A 15,706-nucleotide genomic window follows, 5' to 3' on the forward strand; every position below is an offset into this window, starting at 1 on the left:
GAATTACTGCACTGATGGTAGTCCACTGAACACAGAAGGCATTATAAGAGATCTGGGAACACAGGTTGACAGCAACCTCCCTTTTGATCACCACATTGCCACTGTGGTCAGAAAGTCCTTCTATGTGGCACAACTCCTATGTGGCACAACTCATTACTAAAGGTTTTGTATCTAGGAAGAAAGGTCATTGTCTCCCTCTACTCTTCCCTCATAAGGCCAGTCATTGAGTACAATGCCCCATTTGGCATTTACCTAACTAGACACCTGCAGCGACTAGAGAGGCTGCAAAAGTACCTCACAAAGAGGATCTAAGGTCTTAAACACTTGTCCTATATGGAAAGACTAAAAAAACTCCAACTATTCTCCGTCTCATATCGCCCACTTAGAGGCGATCTCTGCTTGACTTACAAAGCAATGTCTGACCCAGCTCTGTTAAAAATGTTACATCTAAAGGAATCCCAATCCCTCTGCACCACACGCTCCACAGAGACCTCAACCTCATTACCACAATTAACACAACATGCTGGAGGGACAGGTTCATAACCCAGAAGCTGTCCATGCTATAGAACAGACTTCCCAAACATGTCAAGCAGATCACCTCGCTGACCCTCTTCAAGGGAAATCTTGATGAGTGGATGGGAAACAGAAAATTCACCCCCGGAATAACTCCAGTGGCTCTACTCGACGGAGGCACTGGGAACTAAGGTCAGGTGGCACTATGCCAGGGTAATCCTATGGCTAGGCTTGTAAAGGCCCCAGGGCCATTAGCCTAGTACACACCTATGAACCATGATGGGAGGAACCAAATTCAGGACACGATAAAGGAGTTCATAAAATCAAATTTTAAGGTCTATGGTAAGATGTACAATAAACTCTCAAGCAACCAGCAAAAAAAAAAATAAAAAATTTGAAGAAATACAGTACAATTTTCATGTATTGCACTTTTTGTTTTTGTTTTCCCCCCGCAGAAACATACCTGATGTTTTTAGAGTTTTAAAAAGGAAGACAGGAATAAATTCCCTCTCTCTCCAACCTAAGAACAAGTCAAACCAAACAAAGAGTATAATCTACAGTATTAGTCAGGCCTATTTTTAATAGTAACTCTCAAACAACCAGAAACTGCAGTTATCCGGCATCTACCAATCCCCATGGGTGATGGTTAACGGAGAGTTTACTGTACTTACATGGTGATTACTTAAAAAATGCAAATATGACAAGTTGCATAAAGCCAACTAGGACTGTTGAGTAGCATAAAAGTGATATTTTTTTATCGTTTCTTTCTTTATTTCTTTCTTTTCCCTATTACAGATCCTTTAATTTCAGTACAAGAGATTTTGATAAATCAATAGAAGTATTTACTACAGTCTCTTGGTTGGTTAATGCAACAACCAATACCACATTTATAACCTTTGTGATAAACCTGCCTCACAATATGCAAGCTGAAACCATGTACTAGGTCATCAATTCATATTGTATACTACTTGTGGTCATCTTGTCTTGTTGTAACATGCAATGTGGGCTAAGTCTGGAATTGGTAATATATGTTGAACATGCATACATAAATACATACATACATAAGATACATTCATTATCTTTAGTAAGATTTGATGGGGATAGTGACACCTCTGGATGGTCTGCGGGAAAAGCATGTACAAAAGGTCTGGGGATACAACTGTATGCAAACTCAAGCCTTTTCTAAACAAACTAATGATGTTATATATACTCAATGATTTTATGAGCCATTTAGGAAAAATTTTTTTGCATATTATCCCTTTAGAATAGCTATTCTTTAAAAAAAATTAACAGTTTATATTACCCTTAACTGGAAGGATAGATCTCTACTCACTTTGGATGGATTTAAACAACTTGCTACCAAACACTTACTTGCCCACAAATATCTGAAATACACCCAAAGACTTAGCACTTTACTGAATATTGGGATACTTTATTTGATATTCCTTTAGCTTAATCTTGGTTAACTTATCTATTTTGTTGGGCATAAGGCACATCTGTAAATAGTTATTTGTTGTACATAAGTCTATATTACTTTCACTGTTTTGGTTGTGTATTATCTTGTTCCCATTATGTACTGCATTATTAAAAATTGTTAATAAAAAGATTTAAAAAAATATTAGCATAATTTACTGGTTACAGCATTCCAGAAAACATTCCATGATAATAGGCTATTTCCTGTATGTCAGTTATATTTGTAACATTTTAACATCTCTCACGTGGTTCACTTTAAATGAGAATTACCAAATGGGCCAGTACCAAAGTGCTGTAGACAGGGATGAGCATGTGAATCCCTAACAAAAGTTAACTGAAATTCATCATTAAAAAAGAACAGAAAAGCCCTTGTTGCGGTTTATAAAACCCTAAAACAGAGCTAGATTTCAATAAAGAGTCATAGATAAAGATTATAGAATGAACAGTTTGAAAACTCTATAACAATTAAAAATATTGGTATTACAGAAAAGGACATGTATCAAGCATGCTTCTCTTCAGAACACATAAATGCAAATAAAAATGTGATTTGCATTGCATACAACTCCTCATAGGCTGTTGATTATGGGGTTTAAACAGAATTTAGTTTGCACCATGAGAACAAACAAGCTGAATTAATGCAGGTATGCTTTCCCTCTAATATTTAATTCACATCAATAGAATACAAAGCTGATAAGTCTCTGTTTCAGTATTTTGGTTCCATACTCTGTTAAGTATGTTATTGGATTGCAATAATAGAACAGGAGATGAAAAGCAAAAATAATGTTCATTTTGCAACAATGTCTACTAAATAATTTACAGTTTCTTCCTCTACCCACATCTCCTTTAGTTGAATGGTGGGAACAGTATGTCAGTTGTCTGTTAACTTTTGTGAACAATCCAAATAGAGCTATTGAGTGCATGATTAGTATTTACCACATCTTTTATTCATTATTCATTTAACATTTGTTTACTGGGAAAGTTCGACTTGGAACAAAGCCCCGGGGAGAAACACTCCAGATGCATGTCTTTGTGACGTGGGAGGAAAATGGAGCACCTGGAAGAAACCTACACGAACGCAGGGAGGACATGCAGACTCTGCACAGAGTCTTACTTACTTGTCTAACTGACAGCATAGAGGTTTAGGGCTATGAGCTGTTAAAAACCCACTTTTTGTGGTGCAGGGTTTGATTACTTTAGCCACCATGTTTACTGTATGATTTGAGCAAGTCACTTAACCAGCTAATGCTCTTGGGTTGAGTCTGAAAAACTGCATGCAGATCAGTACTCTACCCTGGTTATCAAATACAAAACCTTCTCTGGTGATGGGCTTTATCTGTCTTTCTTTAATTTTCCACTTATCGTTGCATTGTGCTGTTACAATATATGGCTATAATTTTCTAAGATGTAAAATTAAATAAAGATGATGATGAAAAAGACATCATGCCTGCCAAGTTCAAAGGTCAACATAATAGCAGAAAACTAGTAAATCAATGGCTTCATATCACAGCTAAGGCAGTGGATGCCCCTCTATCAGTGATTAGTCAATTAAGTGAAACAGAACAAGACAACAGTGAAGATTGGGTGAAGAAAGATGAAGGCTGCCAGCCTATAGAATTCTGGAGATAATTCACCAGAAAATTCTGTCATCTGTAAATATTAATGTAAACCACAGGCTTGTTGTCTTAAATGTTAAAATAGCGTTACATGTGGCACTGAAAAAAATGTAACAACAGTGCACCCTACTGACCAAGTAAAGCAGGTTGTGACTCTTCGATATAAACACGGCCGGTCTAGATGAAGGAATTCTTGCTATTGTTTTAAGGCCAGAGTTAAAGGCCAGAATATGCATGCATAAATGTCCTTAATGGCTTTACTTCCTGACCTGGTGTGATCTTACTAAAGAATGTAGCCTGTTAGCCTGGGAACCCCAGGAAAGTGTGAAGAATGATGTAATGTGAATCAGGACTGTAACATCAAGTTAAACAGAGAGAATCAGAGAGCATTAAGCATTTTTGTCTTGACCATCCAACTCATCAGCACAGTCTTGCTCTATATGTAAGTTTATCTTAGACTTGTGTTTTCTCAGTCTATTCTAAGTGTTTTTCTGTGATGTCAGAACTGTACTACTGAATTATTTTAAGTTTCTCTCTGTGATCTCTGAACTCTTGACTAGCACTGTGTAGTAAAAAGTATTGCCTTGTGTTTTGACTATTTATTAAATATTTTTAAACCTTTTCAACTGTGGCTGCTTTTGTAGAGATAATTTAAGCTCTTTAGAGTACTTGCATGCCTTTGGTAAAATTGTACAAAACCACTCCAATAGCTTTCTCTCTGGGCTATAATACCAATTGGATAATGATATTGCACAGTAATAATTGGGCACCCTTTTAAGGGCCTCTGAGCAGCTGATAAATATTAGTGATTGGTGGCAGCTGGTACTACTGTATAGTCTGGGGAAAAAGGGGCACAGCTGGAGAACCGCTGTGCCAGCCTTCCCCAGGAGTGTCTGTATTGTTGTATAAACTCTTCTCAAAGTGTGTGTGTGTGTGTGTGTGTGTGTGTGTGTGGGTGTGTGTGAGCTACTTGAGCAGGGACACGAAGCACTGGTTGGACAGAGAGGGTGCTGGAGGTTTTAGCTTGCCCACTAGGCTGAAATCTGGATCTATAGCTGTGCCAGTGGGGAGTCTCATTGGGGACGTGGAGAGCAAAGTAGCAAACTGCCCCGGACTGACTGTGATCTCTGTGTGCTCTTAAGGGAAATTGCACTTTACTGTGTTCATTTGTTATCCTTTCCTCCTACATGAGACACCCCTCACTGGTGTTAGTGGTGAGGATTGAGGCTCCTTGATTGCTAGGCCAGGGCGTGGGCATCACAACAACTATCTTCAGGACCACTATAAGCCGATATTAAACAGCATAAAACTATACATCAAAGAGCAACACATCCTCAAAACGCATGAAAGCAGGTATTAATTAGGAGCTCTTACTATTTCTTTTATTCAAACACCTATGGAAAGTAGAAGTGATATCCCCCACTACGGCAAGTAGAAAAAAATAAGTAAAAACATTAAAAAATCAAAATAAAAAAATGAAAAGTAAAAAGGACATATACATGGTAGTCATAGACAACTAAAAGCAATTGGATAAAGAAGAAATGAAAGTAGAAAAAGAACAGAACCTGCATTAAAACCAGTACATAAGCAATATAATCTGATACATGAAAAAGCATGTATACATATTTATAGAGAAAAAGCATGTATACATATCAACAGAGAAATCAATCTGATAAAATCAACAAAACAGCTACCAGCTTGTGAAGAGGAACACGGTTTGACCATGTCGCTGCTGAAGCTGATGATCTTGGTTTGAGAAAGAACCTACAACAGTATTAGTATAGCAATGCTAAAGCTGATGATCTTGGTTTGAGAAAGAACCTACAACAGTATTAGTACAGCAAAAAAGGATAGCAGTGAAACAGTCTCTGACCTGAGTTTTTTTTTCCTTTCTTAGAGGAAGGCTGAGGTGGGGGGGGGGGAGGGGGCTCTGCAACACTGCCAATACCTATTGGGCTTGAGGTAAACAGCAATGCATGATATATGAATGAAAGCAAACATCACAGGTGTATATGATGAAAACAAGTAAAAGTTATGTGGTTGATCGTCTGAGTTTGAAGAAGGAAAAGGGTATTCCATGTCCATGTGAACAAAACTGACAGGACATCAATACAAGCATCAGCAACTCTTGACAGAATACAGTAAAGTAATAAAAGAGCCTCTTGAAAAGCACATCAAATTATGCATGCAGTGGTGCTATGGGTGGATGGAAATCCCAAAAATAAAGTTAAAAAAACATATAAAATCCTTTAGAGTTTTCTGTGCAACTTCCATAATTAACATTAGCTGTTAATAAAAATGAGAAATGCCCATATACACACACACATATGCACAAATATATATATATATATATATATATATATATATATATATATGAGTGTGTGTGTGTGTGTGTGTGTATATATATATATATATATATATACATACACACACATACATACACACACACACACACACACACATATATATACATATCCATACAGAATACTTTTTATTAGTATAATGTCAAAATACATAGCAGCATAGCTTACTTGTTGAGAAATGCAGAACTATTTTGAGTACAAAACAGAAGCAGAATGCATCATGTTAAAAATTAGGCCCATGTCCAAATATTTAATCTCTAACAAGTGACATTCTCTATAAGGAACCTTTTAAAATTCAGTCACTACCAAAATCAATGTATATAATCGACAATAAAAAGAGCACATAACTGAGGATGTTAAGTTGTCAATCTCGCCTTCATTTTTGCTGGATGGGTTCGGAGCCGAACCTTGGCTCCGACTCGGCCTATTACTAAAGCTCGAGAGCTATTTTTACCGGCTCGAGGCTATGCTATGTCCCGTAATGCTAGGCATGATATACCCAGATCTCATTTTCTGCTTCAGCTACAAGGTTGCGTATTTTTGCCGGCTCAGGTTGTATTAATATTTTTCTTGGTTTTAGTCAGCTTTTTGGGGTTAAAATATTAGCAATAGTGTTTTTTAGTTACTACCCTTTAGATCCCTGTTTAGGATTCCCTCTTAGGTAGTTTTTGATACTGTTTTTTTTTTCCCCTCACCTAATAGTTAGGCCCTTGGCCAATCCTCTTCCATTCTTATTTGTCTGTGTTTGTGCCTTGTTAGATTGCATTAAAAAGTGTGGGGTTTTGTTATATTTTTTCCTAGTCTGTTACAACTATTTTGTGCGAGTGCGTGTTTGACTGATTGTGACTAGACAGTCATCCCTTTTTCAGGAAGTCTAAAGACACTAACGTCTCGGGCTTCAAGAAATGTGACTCGTGCTGTCAGAAGATGTCACTGACAGACAGTCACACTTCTTGTGTATATTGCTTGGGCCCTCTGCACCTGCAGGACTCTTGTTCTGTCTGCCATGCGTTCAGTCCAAGAGTCCTGCAGGAACGCAGAAATAAACTTATTTTGAGAGGCTTGTTAAAGCCTGAAGGTTCCCCGGCTAAGCCTTCGTCGGGTAAACCTTCTAAGCCCGCCAAACCATTGGCTCCATGTTCGGAGCCGTCGCCAAGCGGTGCTACTACTACCACTGCATTCTAGGCCTCAGTCGGCTCCGACTCTGATGTCGAAGCCATCTTCAAGCAAGAAGCGTTCCAGGTATCCTTCCCTGGAATTGGTCCAATCGGCTCCGAAGTCTCCCTTGTTATCGGAGTGGAGTCACAGGTTCCATTCCTCTTGGTCTTCTAGGCTGTCAGACCATGACCTCGAGAGGGTGGTTAGCAGACTACTTAAGTCGCAGGCACTGGCCCAAATGTTGCATAGCCCTCCTCATCAGGCAGTGGCTTTCACTACTCCCTCTTCGATTCCTCCTCCAACTCTTCCTGTGAGTTCGGAGCCGGAGATCATAGGGGTTGGGACCGTCGGAGCAGATACCACCCATTTCGGCTCCCTCGTCGGCTCCGATCTCTTCCTTGGTTCCATCCTTGGAGGGTTCCAGGTGCCGGGACTCTCTCGTTGGCTCCGAGGGGGCGAGTGGCATCGGACCCTTGTTCGACCCCGTTCTCCCTCTCGGAGCTTCGGCGCAGGTGAGTTCGGCCCCGACATCGGCCTCGGAGCCGTCCCTCTCAGTGCCGGGAGGAGTCCTTGTCTCTTCGGAGCGGAGACCCCCTTCCCTGCCTGATAGGGGCACCTTTGAGGTCATGAGGAGTGTGCTGGCCCCTGTGCCTGCTCCACGGTCGGCTCCTCCCTCTATGGTGCCTGCTTCAGTCTCTACCAGCTCTCTCAATCCCGAGCGTGGAGAACTGACGCTACAGGTAGCCCCATTGGGCGTATCCTCCTCTTCTGAGGCCTCTCCTGATCCTTCAGGGGAGCCCCGTCGAAAGAGAAAATGCAAGAGGAAGCATATAGACTCCCCTGAGTCAGTCACATCGGACACTGACTTGGATGACTCAGAAGGGTCCCCAAGGTTCCCCTCTGAGGATGTCTCATTTTCTGACATCCTGGAGATTCTTAAACAGAGGGGAAACTGGTCTGCCCTTAACCCTTCTGAGGACGAGTCGGTGTACCTGGATGCGTTTGGTTCTCACCCTTCCACCTCCTGGGTGTCTCCGCCTTTTGACCCGCTCATGGATGTGGTGGCTCGAAAGGTATGGACGGCTCAGGATACTATGGAACCAACTCCCGGAGGCCTACAAAATTTATTACAGCCCCTTCTGACAAGCAGTTTCTAACTAAGGGCATCCCTGTTGATGCCATGGTGGTGGCGGCGGCCACTAAAAAGGAGTTGGCTGACCCTTCAGTATCTGTCCATCCTCCTAATAAGGAATCTTGGACTATGGACAGGTATGGCAAGCGGATGCTTTCCTCAGCAACTTTTGCTATGTGTTCGCTGAATTATTTGTGCCATTTCACCCGTCTCCAGAGAGACCTTCTCAAGGAATTGGGTGATACCTTACAGGACCCATCAGCTGCGGGGTCTCAGGAAAAGATGAACTCCCAGCTGGGGATCCTAAACTCTATTGTAAACTCCTACATGCGGCTCATTTCCTATGCAGCCGATGGAGCGAGTAGGGCTGCAGGCACGGGCGTCGCTCTAAGGAGACACGCCTGGATGCGGCTTTGCAACTTTGCTGACCCCTTCAAGGCGTCCTTCACTAACACCCCCTTTGATGGTTCTGCCTTGCTTGGACCTCAAGTGAAGGATATATCTACCAGGTGCAAGCAGGAAGGCAAGACTCTCTGCCGTAGGAGTCCGTTTTTCTACCCCTTCTAGACCATACCACTAAGGGTCAGAAATGTGGGAAAATGTGGTTCCGCAAACCTCAGGGAGTACTGCCTGACGCACGTGGTGAGCTTCCCTCTAGAGGCAGAGGAGGGAACAATAATAGACGCCGCCCGAGGGGCAGGGGGGGTCCGCAGAATCAGGGTAGCAGAGAATCCTTCTCTGACAAACCCTTCCAGCACCCCTGAGGAGCTGCCAGACTGTCCACCTTCGGAGGCAGTCGGGGGAAGACTATCACTGTACCCAGAAGCCTAGCATTCCCTCACGCAAGACATTTGGGTATGGTCAATCATATCCGAGGGTTACAAAATTCCCTTTATTCATACCCCACAACCGCCAAAAGGGCCCCTTCCAGACGTTCCACCCGGTCTGAGGGATCAAGCAGCACTAGAAATTTCAAAGCTGCTTCAAAAAAGAGCCATCCAGCCAGTCCCAGCAGACCAGTAAGGATCCGGAGTCTACTCAAAGTTCTTTTTGGTAACAAAAAAGACAGGGGACTGGAGACCTATTTTGGATCTCAGCAGACTGAATAAGTCTGTTCAAAGAACGAAATTCCGGATGGTCACGCTTCAGTCCATTCTACCCTTCCTGGGTCAGGACAATTGGATGTGCTCTATAGACCTTCAGGATGCGTACTATCATATCAAAATGAACAGGCGCTCCACGAGGTTTCTCCGCTTCCAGCTGGGAGCCGGTCACTACCAATTCAGAGCCCTGCCCTTTGGCCTCACCACAGTCCCCAGGGTGTTTACCAAATGCATGGCAGTGGTTGCGGCTCACCTGCGACGAAAAGGATTCCAGGTGTTTCCATACTTAGATGACTGGCTCCTTACTGCCACCACCAAGCATCAGCTACTTCATTCCAGAGATTATACCCTCCAAATTTACAATGAGCTAGGTATCTCTATAAACTCCAAAAAGTCTGCCTTGTCGCCTTGTCAGTCTATTACCTTCATAGGCACCGTTTTAAACACTGTGGAACTGTCAGCAAAACTGCCTGTACAAAGGATTTCAGACATTCGAGGTCATGTTCAAATCCTTCGACAGCAGAGTCCAGGCCAGATTCGTACTAAAAACCCTAGGTCTCATGGCAGCAGCTGTCACATTACTCCCCCTAGCTCGCTTTCACATGCAGATCCTGCAATGGATGCTGTTTTCCCAGTGGTCCTTTCAACAGCTTCCAATGTCACACAGCATTCTAATCACTCAGTCATGCAAAAGACACCTTTCGTGGAGGATGGTCTCCCCTCAGGTTCTTCAGGGCAGACCCTTTGTCCTTCCTCCTCCTGTGGCTACTGTGACAACGGATGCCTCCCTGATCGGGTGGGGGGGGGAATTTTCAGGGCAGGACAGTCCAGGGCACATGGCAGCCTTTCGAAAGCCACCTGCGCATAAATGTCTTGCAAATGAGAGTGGTGCGTTTAGCGTTGCAGGCCCTTCAAGACTCTCTACCCACCGGGACTATTGCAATTCAGACAGACAATATGTCGTGGTGTGGTACATCAACAAGCAGGGCAGAACCAGGTCCTACCCCCTATGTCGAGAAGCACTCAGACTGTGGCAGTGGGCGATCTCTTCTCAACGGTTTCTGGTAGCAACGCATATCCCCAGGAAGTTCAACGTCATAGCGGACAGGCTGAGCAGAGCCACTCTCATTACCCACGAGTGGTCTCTCGACCAGCTAGTAGTGGAAAACATCTTCAGGAGGTGGGGTCAGCCTTGCTGCGATCTTTTTGCAACCCCTCAAAACAGCAAGTGCCCAGACTTCTTCACCCTCTTCCCTCTCCCAGGTCTTCCCCCCAGAGAAGATCTAGTCCACGATTGGCCCCGGGGTCTTCTGTATGCTTTTCCCCCATTTCCCTTAATTTCTCAGCTAATCCAGAAAGCAACTGTTTTGAGATCCAGAATGATCCTTGTTGCCCCTTACTGGCCTCGACAAACTTGGTTCCCATTCCTGCAATGTCATCTATTAGATCAACCCTGGCATCTGGACCCAGCGCCAAATCTTCTGACACATCAGTCGGGCGGGCTGCATCGATCTTTCCAATCTCTCAACCTCACAGCTTGGTTGCTCCACTTCCAACCCTAGCCAGGCTTCCCTCAATCTCTCATTCAGTTCGTGACATCATCCTCGCTTCACACAAGTCTACTACCAGAAAGACTTATGCTAGCAAATGGAAGCGTTTCTCTGTTTGGGCAGAGGAGAAACAAGTTGACCCTTTTACAGCCCCTGTCCATACAGTCAGAGTTTTTGGCAGAACTTTTTCAAATGGGAACTTCTTCAGCCACCATCACAGTTCAGTTGGCAGCCATTGCGAATTTTCACGTTGGATTGTCAGAGACCAGCATTATGTCAGACAAGCTTTGTAAAGCCTTTCTAAAAGGAACCCTCTTAATTAGGCCCCCCGGTAAAAGATCCTCCCCCACCATGGGACCTAAATTTGGTGCTGTCGTCTTTAATTCTCCCTCCCTTTGAACCTGCGGGCTTCCTGTTCATTAAAGTTGCTCTCTTGGAAAACTCTGTTTTAGTAGCCATCACTTCAGCGAGAAGGGTATCAGAACTTCAAGCCCTTTGTGTTCGCCCTCCTTACCTTGTTTTTCACAAAGATAGAGTGTCACTTAGGACTAATCCGTCCTTTTTACCCAAAGTACTCTCTGAAAAAAATCTGAATCAGACCATCGATCTTCCTGTTTTCTTCCCACTTTATACCAATAGGTCCGAACGGAAGTTACATTGTCTAGACATTCACCATCAATTACGCTTCTACCTGGATAGAACCAAGCAGAAGAGGAAATGAGAACAGCTATTCCTGTCTTACGCAGAAGGGAAACAAGGCCTGCCAGTTTCCAAAGTAACCTTGTCCAGGTGGTTGACCTCTGTTATTATGTTGATTTACCAATTGAGGCATAAAGAGCTCATTCAACCAGAGCATTAGCCTCTTCAGTAGCTTTTCAGGCAAGATTGCCGATGGATTCCATTTGTGCAGCGGCCACATGGGCCTCTCCTCATACCTTCATTTCTCATTACAAGCTGGACATGACCTCTAGAAGTAGGGCTGATTTTGGTTCCACTGTACTCAAGAGTTTGTTCCACTGAGCCACCCAGAACTAAGGTGCTAGGGACGCTGTCCCATCCAGCAAGAATGAAGGCGAGACTGACAACTCAAAATTGAGAAGTTAAGTACTTACCATAACGTTCCATGTTAGTTGTCTTCTTCTCGCCTTCTTTCTTGCTCCAACCCTCCATCCCCCTAGCCTGGCAAGACCAAGAGTATCCTCCGAGATCTGTTTATCATGAGAGTATCTCCTTAGCTACCTCTTTCCCCTTCTTGGTAACTCTTATAAAAGAGTTTTGTATACCTAGATGTATAGAGGTAGATTATTATATAAATTCTCAGTCATGGTAGGGACATGTATGTCCACAGTGTTAGCTATCAAACGAGATCTAGGTATATCACGCCTAGCATTATGGGACATAGCATAGCCTCGAGCCGGTAAAAATAGCTCTCGAGCTTTAGTAATAGGCCGAGTCGGAGCCTAGGTACGGCTCGGAACCCATCCAGCAAGAAAGAAGGCGAGAAGAAGATAACCAACATGGAACGTTATGGTAAGTACATAACTTCTCAATATACAAACCCTCTCAGAGCTGTGACTGCAGTCAGCAAAGTGAGTCCAAAAAAGCATGAGATATTTTGTTTAACATATGGAAAAAAATCAAGAAAAACTCACATTCTGATGTCAAGAATAGCTATACATCAGATATTTTATGGAAATGTCAAGCTTTAATACGTTTAGGATCTGGGATATTTTAAAATGTATGCATACTTTCCAAATTACTAAAAAGTCTTTCGGCTTTTCCCAGTTATGGATCGCCACAGCGGAACTCCCGTCCGCTAATGATTGGCAGTGGATTTTCACGGTGCCGAGTTTATCACAGAAACTGTAACACTTTCTAAACGCCAGCGAAAAAGCAGTGAATTATGCTATTTATGCTTTTCTACCTCAGAGTTTTCTGCTACCTCCTAAATAATGCGTTTTTTTCCCCAAAAAACAATGACAATTACATTAATAAAATGTTATTCCACTGTTCGACAAATAAAACAGATCCTCGTCTTCCATACATAACTGCGTACACCAACCGAGGGAACTATTCCTCTAACCATTTTAGGTTTAGTAATCTATTCTGCAAATTACACTTCCGACGGCTATGCCTATTACTAACTGCTGTCAAATAGTCTGAAGGTGGAAAGGTCACAAGCCAGAGGTTTCAGGAACAAGAACATTCTTCTCGGTACACTGCGCAACTAAACACTTAAGCTGTCTAGCCTCTATAGAAATACAGTCACGATTTCTGTATATTTTGTTTACAAAGTTTTAAAATGTGTGCTGCATGACTTATGAAATCTAAAATTCAGACCACTTACCAAATAGAAGGTTTAACATCACTTCTTGTCCTGCCGAACTGTCACTCTTGAAAAGACAGTAAACGGTGCAAGCTATCCAGGGGATACCATGCCCAGAGATCTCCAATAGTTTCATAATGGGTCTCACACTGCCCCAGGATGAATTCTCTCCGGCACAAACCCCAAGCTTTTTGGACATCCATAGATCGACTGCAAGTAAGGAGCTTGCAAAAATACCAATGAATGAAGGGTTCAGTTTTATACAGTCCTGTTCTGGCAACTGCTGCCCACTCGATCCAGAACTAGGACCCGAAAAAGAACCGGAGTGATCTCTGCCGCGGTGAGAAGGACTCTCGGAAGACCGCAGCCGTGCTGGGGACGAGCTTGGATCGGACCCTTGTCGCTGCAGAGTGGTCCCCGGTCCCACTGGAGGCCTACTGAGGGACCCAAAGTCAAACCGTCCGCTACCACTTGCGGTCCTAGCATCCCGAGGTGCCCGAGGGCTTTGTGACTGCCCAGGCATCCCTTACCACAAGCGTCTCAATAAGCAGTGTTACACAGTAACTTTATTAATAAAATTAAAACAGTCTTTGTCTTATTAAGATAGTAACAAGTATCCTCACGGCTTCCTAGTTTACTGTTCGCAAAGATTCATGGGTGCTATAATTTGTCAGACAAAAGCCTGCGGCATGCGGAAAAAAAAAATCTTTAACCGAAATGTGATTGCTGTTGTTGCGCCAGCCAATGCCTTACAACAGGTTACCTGGCATGTTGCATTTACCAGGAGCGTTTTACAAAAGGTCATCTGTCACTTTACGTTGTAAAAATATATATTTATGTGCTGCATTTATGTGTTAAGGAGCCACCGTACATCTCAACCACAGTGCAATAAATCTGGATAAGACAGGCCGAAAATCATGGACAATTTATAAATATCGCTTTTAAATATAGGCAGTTGTTAGAATAGCAAGTTTTGCTTTCGCATGCATTTTCTGAAGGATATGAACTTGAAACCCAAACATTTGTCATGTACTGATTTCCATTCCGAATGATTTTTTTCCCTAGAAAACCACATATTTAATGAAGAGCAGATGAGATTCTGGGAAAATCTGGATATCTGAGAGGTCTGGACCCATGCTAAATTCAGCCATGCTGTCCAAATTAATGTTTGAGAAAAACAAGTTTGCATTCTAAACGGACAATATTTTAAAACATAAATGTTTTTATTTATGGTGCCTATATTAACTATTTTCAACAAGTAATGTTTATACAAATGAGTTTGTAAGAGCGTGCGTTTGAGAGGCAGTGGTGGCCTATCATTCAAGTATTCACTCATTTTCTAATACCCGCATTATGTCATTTAAATGACATCCCGAGAAACCAAAAGGCATAATGGCTCCAGGCTTGACAGGACAGGTCTATCCATCTGTGTGTCGCAGGAAGGGAAATAGTAATACACATTCATACGCTGGTGTACAAGCCTGACCTTTTTTGGCAGTAATGCAGAACTTTTGTTACAAATATATAAATGATTTTATGGATTCAGACTTTAAACATGCAAAATCAAACTTGATCATTGGCAAGGAAAGAGTGTATGCATTTTTTTCCACAGTGCAAGAAGCACATTACTCAGACTGATTAACAGATTTAGATGAAAATTAACGCAGCTTGTAGTGCTGATGTTCATTATGAGGAATGATGATGAACTGAATTGTACAAATGTATGAGTCAGTAGCTGCAGGTGGGTATCACACAACTGTCTGACCCTGACAGAAGTAAAAAAAGAATAAAGCTGTGTCAGTTAGGGGAAGCTGACGAAAAGTACAATTGTGTAAGTAAACTTACTGTAACTGTAGATCTGCCAGTAATCATTTCTTCACTAGACATAGCTATATGGGCTGTGCGCTTTAAAGGACAAAATAGCCATTGGATACTACGGTGGACCCATTCCAAAGATTCAAGGGCACCTTCCACACACCCAAACCGTTACTCAGTTCGAGTTGAGCAGAAAAAAAGAGTAGTTTGGGTGCCACTCTTTTCAGAACTTTCATGCCAACTGTGAGAGCGGAGCTAAAGCATTGAAAAGATCAGTACCAGGAAAGTAAAATGTAAATCCTCATCCTGCCAACAAAGATATACAAAAATAAGGAGGGTGGAGGGAGGCAGTGGCTAATGCAGCAGTGATCATTCAGACATCTACTGTTGTGGTAAGTTTACTTAAGACAGCTGTATTCTGTTCATCATTATGCACACTGCTGCTGAGTAGATTACCATCATTTAGACTGACTGGGAGGAGGAAGAATATAGATCCATAGCCCCTGGAAGAATGGTCCTAGTAAAGCCTGTCCTAGGCCCTAAGAAGGAATCTAGTTTGTTTTGCTTTCTAAAGGTATGCATAGAGGACTAAATTACTGCTTCAATAATACTTCCAAAATGTCAAAGATGATGCCAAAACCCTGGTAGATTGAGCTTTGA

The 15,706-nt window shown here is 42.5% G+C and overlaps 1 protein-coding gene across 1 annotated transcript in view; it reads right to left on the reverse strand.

Moving 5' to 3' along the window:
* The window catches only part of PLPP6 (phospholipid phosphatase 6), a 119,653-nt gene extending 104,784 nt beyond the window's left edge, over positions 1-14,869 (reverse strand). Inside the window, exon 1 of the mRNA XM_044072694.1 lies at positions 13,253-14,869. Within this exon, the coding sequence (XP_043928629.1) occupies positions 13,253-13,754 (502 nt within the window). The 5' untranslated portion in view covers positions 13,755-14,869. The remainder of the gene's footprint in view (positions 1-13,252) is intronic.
* Between the last annotated feature and the right edge of the window lie 837 nt (positions 14,870-15,706).

Source organism: Protopterus annectens, chromosome 5.part0, assembly GCF_019279795.1.
Source record: "Protopterus annectens isolate FY-2018-M chromosome 5.part0, PAN1.0, whole genome shotgun sequence".
Classification (NCBI taxonomy): domain Eukaryota; kingdom Metazoa; phylum Chordata; order Ceratodontiformes; family Protopteridae; genus Protopterus; species Protopterus annectens.